General features: G+C 32.8%; 1 protein-coding gene across 8 annotated transcripts in view; it reads right to left on the bottom strand.

Moving 5' to 3' along the window:
- Nucleotides 1–8,746, bottom strand: part of POSTN (periostin) — a 34,872-nt gene extending 26,126 nt beyond the window's left edge. For 7 of the 8 annotated variants that reach the window (XM_033104890.1, XM_033104892.1, XM_033104891.1 and 4 more), the window contains exons 1-4: nucleotides 8,509–8,667; nucleotides 7,154–7,252; nucleotides 2,564–2,628; nucleotides 852–1,009 (exon numbers count right to left, since the gene is read on the bottom strand). In XM_033104890.1, coding sequence (XP_032960781.1) covers nucleotides 852–1,009; nucleotides 2,564–2,628; nucleotides 7,154–7,252; nucleotides 8,509–8,627 — 441 coding nt within the window. In that variant the 5' untranslated portion in view covers nucleotides 8,628–8,667. Of the gene's footprint in view, nucleotides 1–851; nucleotides 1,010–2,563; nucleotides 2,629–7,153; nucleotides 7,253–8,508 lie in introns of all 8 variants that reach the window. The other variant, XM_033104894.1, reaches the window with a different exon arrangement.
- Between the last annotated feature and the right edge of the window lie 7,196 nt (nucleotides 8,747–15,942).

The raw sequence follows: 15,942 nt of genomic DNA, 5'->3' as shown, positions 1-15,942 counted from the left end.
AGAGCAAAGTCTACTTCTGCAGAGACTTTAATAAGACTCATTCTTAAGGCAAGGAGGAAGGGGAGTCAGGAAAAGAAAGCAGAAAGATGGTTAGAGATGTGGTCAAAGGTAACCAGAAGAGAGAGAGTATGTTCTACAATGCAAGCAACTAACAACGACACAGTAAATGTCCCAAGGTCATATCTAGAGGAATCTACCTAAGTTTTACTAAATATTATTTGACTCTAGTAGTAATTATTAATTCATCTTCTTATCAAGTAGAAGGTAGGAATATATTTCTACACCAGTTTTACAGATTTGGACAATGAGTCATAATGTAGTGCGTTGTAAATCAAACAATGCACAAAAATCTGATAATGAAATGCAGTTTTACAACACTTCATTTAAATGTGCACACACATGTTTATAAATCTGTCAGTTTCTGAACAGCCATATATATTTACATATAATTAAAATAATAATTATCTCTATGAAATATAGCTCATAATAAATGTTAAATTCCACGAGGCTTCTTAACATACCTTTCTATTAGATATGTCATTTAAAATTACATACATTTTCTCACTACCAAAAAGGAAGGAGGCAAGGAATAAAATAGAATAATGATAAGTGCTTATTCAGTCCATTCTTGGTTTGCCTTTTCTTTATTAGGCTATGAACCTGCTGGAAAGTAATTTCATTTATGGACATATTAAACTGATTTACTCCTTGCCCTCAATAACTTATCCTTTTATCTTCATATATGTATAATAGGAAGGTAAAATTTCCATTTATTTCCAAGTTAATAAAGCAATTAAAACACAATAAAAATAACAGCAAAAATAGTTATATTAATAAAAATAATGAATTACAGGATCCAAGTTGTCCCACGCCTCATTGCTCGGTGCAAAGTAAGTGAATGATCCCTTTCCTTCTATCTCTTCCCTCAGTTTTGAGACATCAGAATAGCGCTGCGTTGTGGTGGCTCCCACAATGCCCAGAGTACCGTAAACATGGTCAATAGGCATAACTGAAATAGCAAAGAAAAGAATAAGTAGTTAGGATTTTATGTCAAGAATACTATTTCACAATCATTTGAACTTTACACTAAGTTTCCCAATACAGTGAGCTGATAATTTTAATAATAAAATTCTATGAGTCACCAATTTTATATGAAAGTTGCCTTTTGAGCACTAAATAATGAAATATTATTGAAAACTATTATTTCATATGTTCCTTGTTTTGAGGGAAAATGAATTTTAAATTATCATTTTGGTTTAACACTTAATCTATTTCCGTGTTAAGCAGCTCAACTATAATTATCAGTAAATATCTGATTATTTCATGGCAAAGGTAATATTTTCTTTCATGTTGGCTTAAAGTTCCTAAATAGTATAATAATGTTAAATATAGGGATATAACTTTTTATAGATATGGGTCCCTAAAAGAAATATGTAGACCTGCTTCCTTTCATCATAATTTCAGGAAGGAAAATAGATCAAAGTATTTAACATTTCTAGAACAATTTTCTTGAACTTCAGAAGAAAGTAATATATGAATGTCAACCTATTTTGTTCTAATTCTATCTTATTTGATATATTGGTGCAGCCAACTTATTTTGTTATAACTCTATCTTATTTGAGAATTTGTCTGATTTGGACAATATCATAGGAGAAACGATTATTAGATGTGTGACTATAACAATACTAGGTGATATGATTAATATATTAAATTATAAAATCAGGATTTAAAAAGACCTCAACAGGGTGAGAAAAATGAGTCAAAATTAACAGATTAAATAGTAAATTCCATGTAAGTTCTATGCTTCGGTTGAAAAAAAAAATTCTAGAAAAAGACATGACTTGATAGGGTTCATGTAAACAAGACCTAAAATCAAGTTTAATTGAGTGCAAATTCCATATGAGCTAATGATATGACGTGGTAACCTATGACATTAACCAAAGTTCAGCAGCCCCAAAATGGAGGTATGTAAGAGAAGAGATTCTGTTGGGGAAGTCAAGGTAGATGGAGGAAGGGTGTGATGATTGGTACTAAATATCAGAATGTCTCCCATTTCAAAGAGGAAAAAAAATGAACTATTTTTTTCTCTAGTTGGCAGAGTTATAGGAAACTAACTTTCAATATGAAGAACATTATAAAACCAGAGCTGTTCAATTAGGAAAGATGATACTTCGCCAAGTAGCCAGCTACATGTTTCTAGACAACTTCAAAGAAAGGGATTTTGTAGAGAGAAGTTTTCTTCATGAAGGCAAGTTAAACTAATTTAAATTTATGACTGAACTTCTGTTGTATTGTCCATTATTCAGTGCATGAGAACTGTATGTTTTAATCCTTTAGCACCATGATACATTCAAGATTAACACCAAAATATGGGGTATATCTAGGATTTATCATGATCTCTCTCTCTCTCTCTCTCTCTCTCTCTCTCTCTCTCTCTCTCTCTCTCTCTCTCTCACACACACACACACACACACACACACAATTGGCTTCTCTACAAGCTACCTCAAACTTTTTTCCTCACAGAAGAAAAATTCCTCATTTAATTCAGTAATTGAGATTTTACCTGCTGGGCAGCCTTTCATTCCTTCCATTCTCATATAACCAGGGCAACATTCATATAACACAGTCCTGTACATTGGAAGAAAATTAATATTAAAATTCCTAAGTAGGATACATTTTTACATAAACATAGTGAAACATATCACTATTGCCATGATTTTTTTAGAATCCAGAAATCAGTTCTTTTTCCAACACCAAGGATCTATATTGGTTTTCTCTTTCTCTATAGCCTCATGGCACTGTAGAAAAGTGCCAGGATCTTGAGCCAAAACAATGGAGTTTGGTACCCAAGTTCCTACTTGGTAGATGTCTGACCTTGAGCAAGTCATTTAACAAAGTTGAATCTCAGTTTTTCCAACTGTTTAACATGGATATAGTAGCTCTAATACCTATAGTAGTTGTGAATCTAAACTTATGGTTTGGAAATCATTTTATAAACTACAAATAGTTAAAAATATTTATTTGTATAAAGTTATTAGAAACTAGAAACATCAGGAAATGAATTAATCCATTCCAATCAATAAAAGTTATCCCATTCATTGCTAAATACAATAACGCTTTTTTAAAGAAAACCTTTAAAATCTTCTTTATTTTTGTAGAGTTTGAAAAGACAATTTAAATGTTTGTTTCAAGTTATTAGAATAACATATTCAAGAAAAGGCTACCTTGTTCAAAGTTAGCAAACTGTGTTAAGTTATATACAGGCAATAATTAATTAAGGCAACAAGCCAGAAAATTTAAGCAAACAAAGATATATCCAAAGTAACTTGCTAATTTACTGGTTCTTCTGGGAAAATGGTAATCTGAAATCATCTATGTAATTTACTTTTTTACTTTAGTAAAAATATCATCCTGATCTTCATTTTATTAAATTCCATTTGACACTTTCTGGACTTCTTCAAGATCTAGTATAAGTAGTATTTTTAATTAAAATTTTACATAATACTTTGCTTCCTCTCCATAGAAATATGAAGAGGAATATATAAAACAACAATTCGAAATACAGAGATATTATAAGAGGAAGTACAGATAAGTTTGTAATTTTTAACTGATAAATTTCATGTTATGCCACTTAAGATAATTACTTATGGACAAAATACCTTGCAATTTAATAATTAAGTATATATTAGCTTATCCAGATATTATTTCTTTCTGGTTAATTATCTGTGATAATTATATTCAAGAAGCATGAATGAATTTGGATGTATTTAGGAGAAAGATTGCCAATATAACAATAAAAGACTTTTTCTTAGTATGATAAAAATTACAATAAGCAAATCTCCAAAAAGCATAACTTTTAATGATGTAAGAAATAGTCTTATATAGTTAACAAAAAGCAAATAAGCTTTTCAAATTGAAACCAGGTCCATTAATTGTTTATCAATGATTTGTGGTCCTGCTTATGATCTTGGTTGGATTCCTATTTGTCTATTTTCTTAATGTAAATTTTAAGAGCATAATGTAATATTGTTTATGGATATACATACACTTTTATTTTGTAAAATATGAAAATATGGATAAAAATATTCTGGCAAGAATATTGGCTTAAGAATATTCAATAGATAATATGATATAGACAAAGTTAAGTGGGAAATGACAATTTAAAATTGTTCTCTTATTTTAAAATAATTTCAAGATTAGTTGGTATGGGAAACATATGCAAAAATAGGGAACCATTATGTAAATCCTAATATAGCCCTTGAAACAATTTTATTTACATAGATCCCCATATAAACATTTCAATATTTGAATGTCAAGGGACTAATTAAAAATTACTTACACATTCACTTTATCAAATATTGTAAACAACAAAAAATGAGATACATATTTTATAGTCCATGACTAAAAATACTTACTTGAAATAAAAAAGTGAATGGAAGAGGAAAATGTTAATGTAACAAAAATTTCTGTAACAAATGCTAATATAAACCAAGGATCAATCTTAATGTAGAGTTTTAATACACCAGATAAATTAGAATTTCAAAACAGTAAATTGCAAATTCAGCTGATAGTTGAACCATATGGTTGAGTTGATATTTTAAAAAGAGAAAAATAATTTTTTCCGGAGAACTTTTATTCTATACAAAATTCAAAGTTCCTATATGATCAATAGGACAAATAAGAATAAAGAAAAAAAAATTGCTGCTATGCACATATATGAAAGTGGGAAATTTATTCTCATTTTCAGAATAGTATTTAAAATCTCATGGAAATGCCAACTGAAAATGTCACTGACATTCTTTAAAGGAAGTCTATAAAATACTATATTACTTGATCAATTATATTTTAGGAAATATCTTAAACCTAGGAAACCTCATGTTTTTCATTAGACCTGCCCAGTTACTACCCCCATCTCCCCAAAGCAGCTATTCAACCAGAAGACAAATATTTCTATCAACTGAAACATAAAATCCTAAAGATGTCATCGGAAACTTTAGCACCTGCAAACAGATGGCAAATTAGGCGTTCTTCCTATCAATATTATTGATTTATTTGGTTATTTAAAACTAGCAGCTAGCGTTTATATTTATCCCAGAGCACAGATATAAATGTGTTGTGAAAAAAGAAGTTACTTGAGAAGAATAAGCTAATATAATTAAACAAAGCAGGCATTGTTATATTTGTGGTAAAAAGCCAGACTTCAAAGCAGAAAACAATTTTTTAGTAGATAGCAAAAAAGAATCTTGGCATATGCTTTGTACAAGCTTTGGCATCTCTAATATATTTGGATGGTAAAAGTAAGATTATATAGCACTTCTTAACTTCCAGGAAGGATGAAATAAAGATTTTCCCTAAATATTTCAGAGAACAGGTCCTTTCTTACGTAGTTAGTGTGCTTTTCAAAATGTCTCATGGTAACTAAGAATATAAAGAACAAAGAGAAGAGAATCCAGAGGCTTCGAGTTCCCAGATGGGGCCTGGCCTGCCTCATGGCCAAGATCATTGTCACCACTGACTTATAATTGTAAATGTGTGAATGACTCACAAGTCTAGCAGATGTCTGCAAACTAATAAGAATAATGTCCAGGTCAAAATTTAACATCAGTTGAAACTCTGTTAAGCCAATAAGTGAGTTAGATCTGGTTACCATGGGGAGGTACAGTCCACCTAAAGTTATATGCCTTGAATACATGATTCTTGTTCAGTTATAAAGATAATCTTATGGATTTTAAACAGGCATCTTCTCACAACTCCTTTTCCCACCAGCATGTATCCATTTGTTTAAAATAGTTAAAATTTAAGGACAATTGATATTGGCAATTAATTACTTAGCAATTTCATATTCATCCATTCAGTTTACCTTCAGAAACTCTATAAGTATTAAATCAACATTTTACAGTAAAGAAAATGAAGACTGCAAGAGGTTAACTAATTCCATATTTATTTTTTGTACCAATATTAAGTTAGGAATACGTTTTTAACAGTGCTCCAATCCTTCCACCCTTTTTAGGGTGACTGATAGTTAACAATGACATGCTAAACAGGTCCTCCATGAGCTACTCTTGTTCTCAAGGTGCCCTCACGGAGGGTGTGGTCCAAATTAATAGGAAGCAAGGAGGGGCTATTTTCTTGACTGGGGAGAACATCTCTACTATTTTTGACCTAGAAACCAATTCTCTCTGTGACTCAGCTCCTTCATTTTAAAAATGAAGAATATGGACCACATGAGATTTGTGTGTCCAGGTTCGTATTTTTCTACTAATATTTATTGATAGATTAAACCAATAAGCATGCCTATCAAGTAATAAAAATGTTTTCCAATTTTAAGTTAATCAGTGAAACATATAGCTAAGTTAAAAAGTAATTGTCTTTTTGGCTATTGAAACAGTAAGTAGAGTGGTGGACTTTCTCACCTTTGTGGACTCCTGGGCATCTGGCATTTTGGAATAGAATGGATTAGATGAAGAGATAAAATTTCAATCTTTTCCAACTTTAAGCTCTGATCAAAACTCTGAGATAAATTCCAGTACTTTAGATAATTTCCAAATGACTATAGGCAAACATTAATTTGTTCCTCAACAACTCTGTTATTTCAGCTCATTTTGGTTTTTTTTTGGCGCATACATATATATATATATATATGTGTGTGTGTGTGTGTGTGTGTGTGTGTGTGTGTGTATGTATATACACACATGTATACACACACATATATACGTATATATATACACACATATATACATATATATATCTATATATAGATATATATCTATATATATATAGATATAGATATATATCTATATATAATGAGAAAACTGAGGCATAGAGGTTAATTGTCTTACCTAAGAGAAAAGAGGGCCACATCAGGAGTAGAAATGACGTAGTCAACCTCTCACACTAATTCTATACCAAACCACATTGCCATGCAATTTGCCTCCTTTGGACTTCCATGACACACAGGTTCAGGAAGGAGAGTTCCACAGGTATTTGGAGAAATGTAGGGGTAATTTCTTTATTTATGTATGTGATTTATTTTTTTAAAGCTCACAATTTTGGAGAGAATTTTCAAGAAAAATGGAGCATATGCTCAACGAAAGGCACAGAGATCAGGATGTAGCTTTTGGAACTGGCACATTAAGAAAAAGATGAGACTTACGTTTTCTTTCCACAGATGGCACCTTGATACCAGTTCCTACAAGTGCTGAAGTATTTCCTTTTGGTGCCTAAAATCTGTTGAAGGGCACAGACATTTGGGCTGAAAGATATAGGGAAAGAAAGACAGTCAATGTCCCAGTGATGACGAGTTTTCTATATCAAATGATCAAATGGCTAAAGAAAAAGAAAAAAAAAGAAAAGAAAAACATAAATATGGGGATTTGACTTTCAAAGAAGTGATTCTAGTCTTGCACAAATCTGATTCTTGATCCAATCTTACTGACTCATTGGCACAACTAGAGAGAAGAAATTATACATCCCTGAGAGTAAAATGCCAGTGATCCAAAAGTTAAGTTAATAGGAATATAAAGGCAGCATTAAATTTAACATAATTTTGTTTTCATGTGTCTTACTACTTTTAATAGTAAATAATCCATTGGCCCTTTTAAAACCAAACATGTGCTCATTTTGGGTGTTGGGGAGCCTTTGGGCTCTGGAACAATGAGAATCAGAGAGAAAAATAGACAAGTGTTACTATGTCTACAGACAGTACACTCTGCAATTTTTTAGGTAAGTCATCACAGAAATAAAAGACTGCTAAAATTAATTTAAATAATATGGCTGCACAAAGGAAAATTTATTTCTTTGAATGGAAGTACATTCTCTGCCAGAATTTTAAGTGTTTTTCTCTCTTAAAGAAATGGAAGTCTTATTTGCACTGTTAGGCAAAGGAGCTTTTGGGAATTATGAATATCCCTTTAAGACACAGGAAGACGTGCCAAGATCCACTTTACAAAAATTATAAGTAGTTGGTTAAGAGACTAAATTATGATTGATAACTAAAAATGCTAAATTGTAGTTAAATTTATTTCAAGACATATAAATTGTTTTTGTAATTTTACAAAATGTAAAATTTAAAAGCTGTGTTCAAAAATTCAGAGAAATGGTTACATTACCCATTATTTAGTTTTCATATACTATTTAAATAAAATTTTCCCTAATGTCATGTGAGATATTGCAAAGCTGTCTACATAATGAGAGGCTTTAACCATAGATTCTTTAATTTTGAAAACTTCATTCCAGATTTTTGGAAGGAAAATAAACACACAAATAAACTGAATCATAAAGAAATGCTCTGTTTAATGTTGTTAATTAGATTAAAATTATATAATGTTTCATAAAAAGCAATTATACAGGTTATTGTGACAGTAATTCTTAAAGTTTAAAACACATATCACAAAATAATTATTTTTCCATTTTATTCTTACTTTGTAATAAGTAGAAAAAACTTTATGTATACTTGTACATAACAAGCTAAAATAAAGGCAAACAAAAGGTTTATAACCACTGACTTACCCCTGATCTCGGCCCCTGATTCGGCTGTGAGCCAAAATCTTGTCATAATGACCATTGGCATTTGCAGGGTTAACAACAACCAGCAAGAGTAGAGAAAATATGGCTAAGAAAGGAGTCATCTTTAGTCTCTCCGCTGCAGTTTGTCCCGGAAGAGAACTGGCAGCGGGCTTTGGAGAGCTCAGAGTTTATATACATGTCAGAGTTGTGGGAGGGAGCACTGTATCAACCTTGGGAATCTGAACTCTGCAAAACACACCAGCAACTTAAGTTGCCAGCTAAAATCTGCTTTTGTTAGTTAGGTTTACTGAACTCATTGAGCCTCTTTTTCTTCTCATTATGAAGAAGATATTTACTTTTACATTATTTGTATTTTTCTTTATTTTTAATACCTGGCTCATTGCATGTTCATATTTCAGTTTTATTCTTTGGTAATGTAGAAGAGGTTTTTTGATGGAAAATGATTTTGTTTGGGTTTGAAGGAATATTCTGCAATCCGTCCCTTTCAGGGCACGCGTCCCTGTGCTCGATGAGATCTTTATTTGCTCTCATCACATCTTGTCACATTCAATTCACATCAGAAGTGAACAGTTACTGTTTTTTCACCAGAAAACAAAGGTAGATGTAAGTTTGATAGTCACAAAGGAGTAATAGCTATTGGTTAAAAACAAGGGTTGAATGGATCTAAAACTTGCACAAAGTCTGAAATAAGAATTCTAACTTGCTGACAAAACATGTAAGAGAGACTAATTTTCCTTGCAATTCTACTTAACTGAGGAGACCTTTCCCACTTCACTTCTCTCTTTAAATATCAAGGAATGGAGTTAACATAAATCTACTTACTTCTGGCAAGTTTCCCTGACTCTTGAAATGAAGCAGAAAAGAAAAACATTTGTGCTTTATTGTTTTTTCATCACATACTTCACATGACGTTGAAAATCTCCAGGCAGCACATCTACTGATAACCACTGGTCAAAAACATCCCCTATTGGAAACAAGTATTACCCATCTAACTATAATAGAATAATTAGACACATATTGAAAAACAGGGACACTGCCAGATTTAGTCTTCTGATATTTTTCAAGAGTAACTAAAGTCTTTTAATGTCACACTATGCAATTCCTAGCCAGGAAATACGTATTCTCACCACTCCACTCATGATATATCAAATCTTCAGAACATGTTGGATAAAAGAAATCAGAAGTTCAGAAGTCAACAATAAGTTCAAATGATAGCTGCTATGAGTCTCCTTGAATAAACAAGTTATACGAGTACACCATCCTATAGTCAAAGTGTAATTCAGGTATTTCTTGTGACAAAGTTCTCCTGCTGTAATAGTACATCAATGTTATTTCCTCACTGGTTATAAAGAGAAATTTTACACCAAATTTCTATGTTGTACAGTTGGAAGGGCTCTTATGGAAGGTTGGATTGGGCCAGAGAGAATTTCGACTGTCAGGAAAGTTATATTAAGCTTGCTACAAGATTTTGTCTTGGGGAAATAAATAATTCTGCAACTTGCTCCTAGTATATTAAAAAACACACACAAAATGAAAAAAATAAATTGTGAATATGATTCAGAGGCTTCTTTTCAATTTGAAAATCTTGGTAGTAAGGTATAGAAAATGATAGAGCAATTCAAAAGGAGAGCTGGAGAGAACATGCCATAAAAGGTAAATTACATTTTTTCCCTGTCCCCAGTGGGCAGAAGAGAATTAGCCTATCACTTATATTTCTCTGAATGTAATTATTCTAACTTCATCTGTATGTCACTGGCATGGTTTATATAGTAGATTTCTGTTACTCTTATGTTGTACAAAGAGTAGTTGATTAGTAATTGTATATTGACGAGAATGGAAAGATTTTATGAAAATAAGGTCTATTTAATATCTGCAAATTAGTTGTTAGAACATTATTAATAACATAGATATATACAAGTCTTCAATTCTAGACTGGTTAGACATTATAATGTAGATTATTCATTTTCTTAAGACATAAAAATAAAATTTTGAAATTTCAGAAAAATACATCAAACTTAAAACACAGGAATCTCTCTAACATCACCACTATAAATAATAATTTAGTCTTCCCTGGATGCTCACTACTATTCATACAACCCTTTTTGTTTTAGACAGCGGTAACTATTTATAAGTTTTTCTGTAATGAAGCTGAAATCTGTTGAACACCAGTGTGGTTTGATTGGAGAGGAAGGAATGGGGTATAGAGATAAAGAGATTCAGACTTGGATAATTATGTATCAAGAGTAAAAGAGCTCTTTAAATACAGGCCAGAGTGATAACAGATAACCTTGATTATGAGTATAGGGATGAAGGAAGAATCGATAATTTCCTACGATGTCACCTTCTTTCTTACTAGTGCCTGCAATAAATTGAAAATATATTGATGGTTTCATGATCAATGTTGACCTAGTTGTTCCTTGTGATCACAGTTTAATCATTTGGAATCAATGGCTTCCATTCATCTTGTTTCTTTCAGTGGTCTAAATGGACAAATAATTGCATGAGATGAGTAGTGAAAATGGAAATGTATTGGTATTTTAAAAGAGGGCTGTTCCCTTCCGACAGGAGATACAGGTTTCCTTTCTGTAAAAACCATGATACATACACATACACTAAAGAGAAAGTTCTTAAATCTTCCTTTTCAGGGTTTCAAATAATAGAGTCTTCAGTCTATCCATCCTGAACATCCTATCTTGAGCTTGAATAAGTCCCATGGAAGTCAACAAATGCCTCAACAAATATTCACACTCAAGATGAATGTAACAAATATTTACACTCAAAGAGGATCTTGAAAATGAGGGCCGGATTGTGCGTATAAACGACACATAAATTTAGAGGTTGGAGAATATTCCAAGAGAAGGAAAATTTTAGGGTAAATATAAAAACGTTAAAGCACTGCAACTTAAAAAGCTGAGCCGAGCCCAGAAATGTGATATAGTGGGAGAAAATCCAAGCAACTGCTTTAGCTAGGCTAGAATCCTGGCTTCAGGGAGGCTAACAATTAAATCCCACTCCATAGCTGACAGTTTGGGGTAGGGTGAGGGAAGGAAAGGGAAGTTCCAAAGAATGAATGGGAAGAAAAAATAGTCTAAGTTACAGAGAAAAGACTGAAAAATCATGAAAGGAACACAGTTCTCTTCTTTCAGAGCACTCATCAAGAGTCTGTCTCTCTCTTTCTCCCCACATAGGACCCTTATTCTTCAGCTTCAATCTTGCCCCTGGGTTGGCTACATAATTTTCTTAGCAGTTTGGAGAAAAATTGAAATCCTGGCAATTAAATCTGAGTTTCAGGGTTGCAAAGTCTGACCCAGAAATGGAAGTCATTAATGAAAAAGAAACCGTTTATTACGCAATCAAACAGAAATAGTGTGTCTGAAAGACAGAGACATTTGTTTCTAGCTATCAGGATGCTAATTTATTGGTAGTTCCCAAATTATCCAGTGGATCTTTGTAGCAAGTCTTACTGTAGCCTCTGGAGACTGTGAGGTCATTGTAATATTATGCTTACTGTCACTAGCATGTAATCTACATTAAACCTGCTCCACACTGTCTAGAATTGGACACGGTTTATGGAGTCAACAAACCTGGATACTCAAACCAAAAGCAGATTTTTAGGACAGAATTTCCTTGGTTTTGAATGATCCAGAGTGGTTATCTGCCCAAAGTTTATGAACCCTGCTTTTTAATATATGGTCTATGGAATCCTGACATTTTTAAAATATCACTTTCCTATATTACTGCTCTGGAAAAGACTCAGTGATCATTGTTTCTTTTAAGTGAGGAGAAAAGTTTTCTTAAAATTATTAGATTATACTGAACAAAGCCAACAATAGAAGGAATTCAAAGTAAGCAAAAATTAAATTTTGTGATTTTTTTTCCTTTTATAAAATATTCATACAGCTAAACTCAAATTAAATATCAATGACCAACTTAAACACGTCAGAAGGGCAATATATAGGCTCAGATATTTGTGGCTGACACATTGTAGAACCTAAAAGAAGTGAGGTCTCCTGAGCCCTCCTCCCAATATTTTCCTCTACTCCCATAGATCTTCCATAGATTTTCTGGCCTAACATATCTAAGATAGTGAAATCATATTCAGAGAAAGAGATGACTAACTTGACCCCAAAGTAAACATTAAATGATGTCTCTTTAATGTTAAGTCATTTAGAAGCAGAACAAAAGGCTTTCTTTGATAAATGTAGGTAGTAAGCTATCAAGTGACAGAGGTCACTCTCGTATTAAGTAATCAATGTACCTATTTATTTGTCCCTAGTTGAGCTGAGAACTTTTGAAATCTTAAAACTGGGTGCGTAATAACAGCATTTCTCATTAGCAGTATTTACTTGTATTTCTCTGGAGACATCTAGTGGACAAAGTACAGTATACATTTATGGTATCACAGACACCATCTATGACATTTTGATTAAAATAGTCATATGAAATTGATATGAAAAATTCTTAATTATTTTACAAGCATTTCAAAATGCCAAACAACTGAAGATTAATAATTGTCTCTTATGTAAAATATTTTAAAGTTGATTTAGATTGACCACAATAAAAGATGTCACTTCTGGAAAAAAGTGAACAATCTAGTTTGTTTCTGTATGTAAGTGACTGAAGAGTGAATTGCTTTACCTTTTATCTGAGTTTGTTGTTGCTGTTCTATGCTGCATAGAGATACGAATACAAAATTTTGACTAAGGAGTTGTGATGGATTTTTCTACTTCAAATAAGTGATTAGAAATAATCACATCTGCAGTCTATTTTCACTCATTGGTTCCCCTCACATTTATACACCCAGTTTTATCATCGCTGGCCTGCTTGGTACTGCTAATATTGTTCTTTTCATCTTTTCTCTCATTTAGATCTGGACATTTTGTTTCAGAGGCAATTAAGACTCTCATCATCATCTGTTTCCCACTTACAAATAACTGCCAATATTTCTTCAGACCCTATGATGAGGGGATGGGTAATTGCTGCAATTAAAAAAACTCTGTAGACATTCATCCCTTACAGTACTAGAATTTCAACATCTGGCACATTTGGCCTGCTGAAACAATAGTCTGAATTATGGTAACTCCTTAATTCATGATCATTCATTTATCACCCTCCTTGGACCCTGTCCTTCTGAAACAGAAACATTCTCAAGTCCCATATTTAGACCTTCTGTCTGCTGATATCTCCTTTGTTTATTTGTTCAAGTCAACACTGTCCTCAAATTCTCTTCATCTTCTGTTCCCAGTGTTTGTAACACATGGTCTGTACTCTCTGCACATCTGAAAACTGTCTTGCACTTCGTCCCAGGAAAAATGGCGACCAAAATTGAGTTACTTCTCGTTTAACCAAAATCTGTCTGCTCTCTTCAAAGACATTGAATATATTCTACCCTAAAATAAACTGTGTTTCTCCTCTTCTCCAGACATTGATCATATGTAATTAATTTCCAATTGCAGGGATTCAGCATTACTACTATTAGAGATTCTTTCTTCTCGTTCTCCCCATACATCATGAGGGTTTCTGCTTTCCTTGTTCACATTTACTGAAAAATGTAATTTCTTCTCTAAATACATGCATCTAATGAAGGTTTGTATTCACTACAATTTTCCTATATGCAAACCAATCTTGGAGTACTTTGTTAATACCGTGAAAAAATGGGAAAAACCTATTATTCTTTGTTAACAAATGTCTAACATTCTTTATATTTCTATTCTTGTTCCCAGAGATACCCATACTTGTGGAAAGTGTAATTAGACAAGTCACAGGACCTCAGGTCATGTCTGTATGCATGACCTGAGCAAAAGTTTGAACGTCATAGCTTCCCAGTATTTAATGAACAAGAAAAGAGACGGTGATCTCATTAGAAAAAACTCTTGGGAAGAAAATTATTCCAGTGGACATAGAGACTAATTCTACTGTGTTTCCCCAAAAATAAGACCTAGCTGGACAATCAGCTCTAATGCATCTTTTGGAGCAAAAATTAATATAAGACCAGGTCTTATTTTACTATAAGACTGGGTCTATATAATATAATATAATATAATATAATATAATATAATTAATATAATATAATACCAGTTCTTATATAAGACCGGGTCTTATATTAATTTTTGCTCCAAAAGATGCATTAGAGCTGATTGTCCGACTAGGTCTTATTTTCGGGAAAACAAGGTATGGTGCTTACTCAGAAAACAAAAAGGCCTATAATAGTTAATGAACCCTTTGACCTTTAAATGAGAAAAGAACCTTTGATTTTTTAAACAGTTTTTAAGTCTCAGAAACAGACACATACACAGTTGTATATTTTTGCAGTTAGCAAATTATTTTCAGTCTAATTAAAATAAACTCTTAGGTATGTAGAAATTGCTTAAAATAAAAACAGCAATAGCAGATATTCAATATAATGACTATATTCATGTACATTAGCAGTGTGTGGAATTTATACACAAAGTAAAATATGGTAGGAAAACTATTATTTTGGGTGGGAGTTGATATAATGGTATGAAAAGAAATTTTAGTAGCCAAGCAGTGTTAAACTATAAAAGTTGTAAATGAATAATTCTTCAGCATGAGAGAATATTTGGTGAACTTCAGTTTTGAAACAGATTATGTTAATTTTTCAGTTGTATTTAAATATCTACCACCACATATTTTTACCAAAAGCAGCAGCGTTTTCTTCAGTGTTTTTTTTTTTTCTCTTTTTCTTCTCACTGCTATTGCATAGCTAGAGGGTAATGGAGAAGAACAAACAAATCACTTACCCAGGTTGACCTACATTTTGAGCACTTCTGCTTTGACAAAAGCCCAGTTGAAGAGAGGGAGTTCAGGAAATTTCGCTGGGTTTTCTAGTTATCTGTTCCTGCCTAACACATCACTAAAAATTTATTGGCATAAAATAGCAATCAATTTATTACACTCATGGTTTCTATGGGTCACAGATTGCAACAGTGCACAATGGGGATTGCTTGTAAGCCATTCTGCTCTGTCATGTCTGTGGCTTAAGCTGGGAAGACCAGAGTGGCAACTCCAGTGACCATCAGGTGCCACCTGGAACGCCTCAGAAAGGAGGAGGCTCCACTCCCAAATTGGCGTCTTCACTCACATGTCTAACATGTTAGCAACGATATTGGAAGGCTGAGCTCAGGTGAAACTGTCAGCTATAGCATCTCCATGTGGCCTCGCTAGCATGGTGGCCTCAGAGTATTTGCACCTTGTACATGCTAGCTCGGTGAGCCACCTAACAAGCAGAATATGCATGATCTTTTATTAGCTAGCCAAAGACCACACATGGTGATGTTCTGCTACATATACCTACTACCGGTTGAAGATGTCACAAGTCCGCCCAAATATAAGAGGAGAACACATAGACTCCTCCCCTCAATGACAGGAGAATAGAAATATTTGTGGTTATAGGAG

Source organism: Rhinolophus ferrumequinum, chromosome 4, assembly GCF_004115265.2.
Source record: "Rhinolophus ferrumequinum isolate MPI-CBG mRhiFer1 chromosome 4, mRhiFer1_v1.p, whole genome shotgun sequence".
In the NCBI taxonomy this organism is placed as follows: Eukaryota; Metazoa; Chordata; class Mammalia; order Chiroptera; family Rhinolophidae; genus Rhinolophus; species Rhinolophus ferrumequinum.
This window is presented reverse-complemented; position numbering and strand designations above follow the sequence as displayed.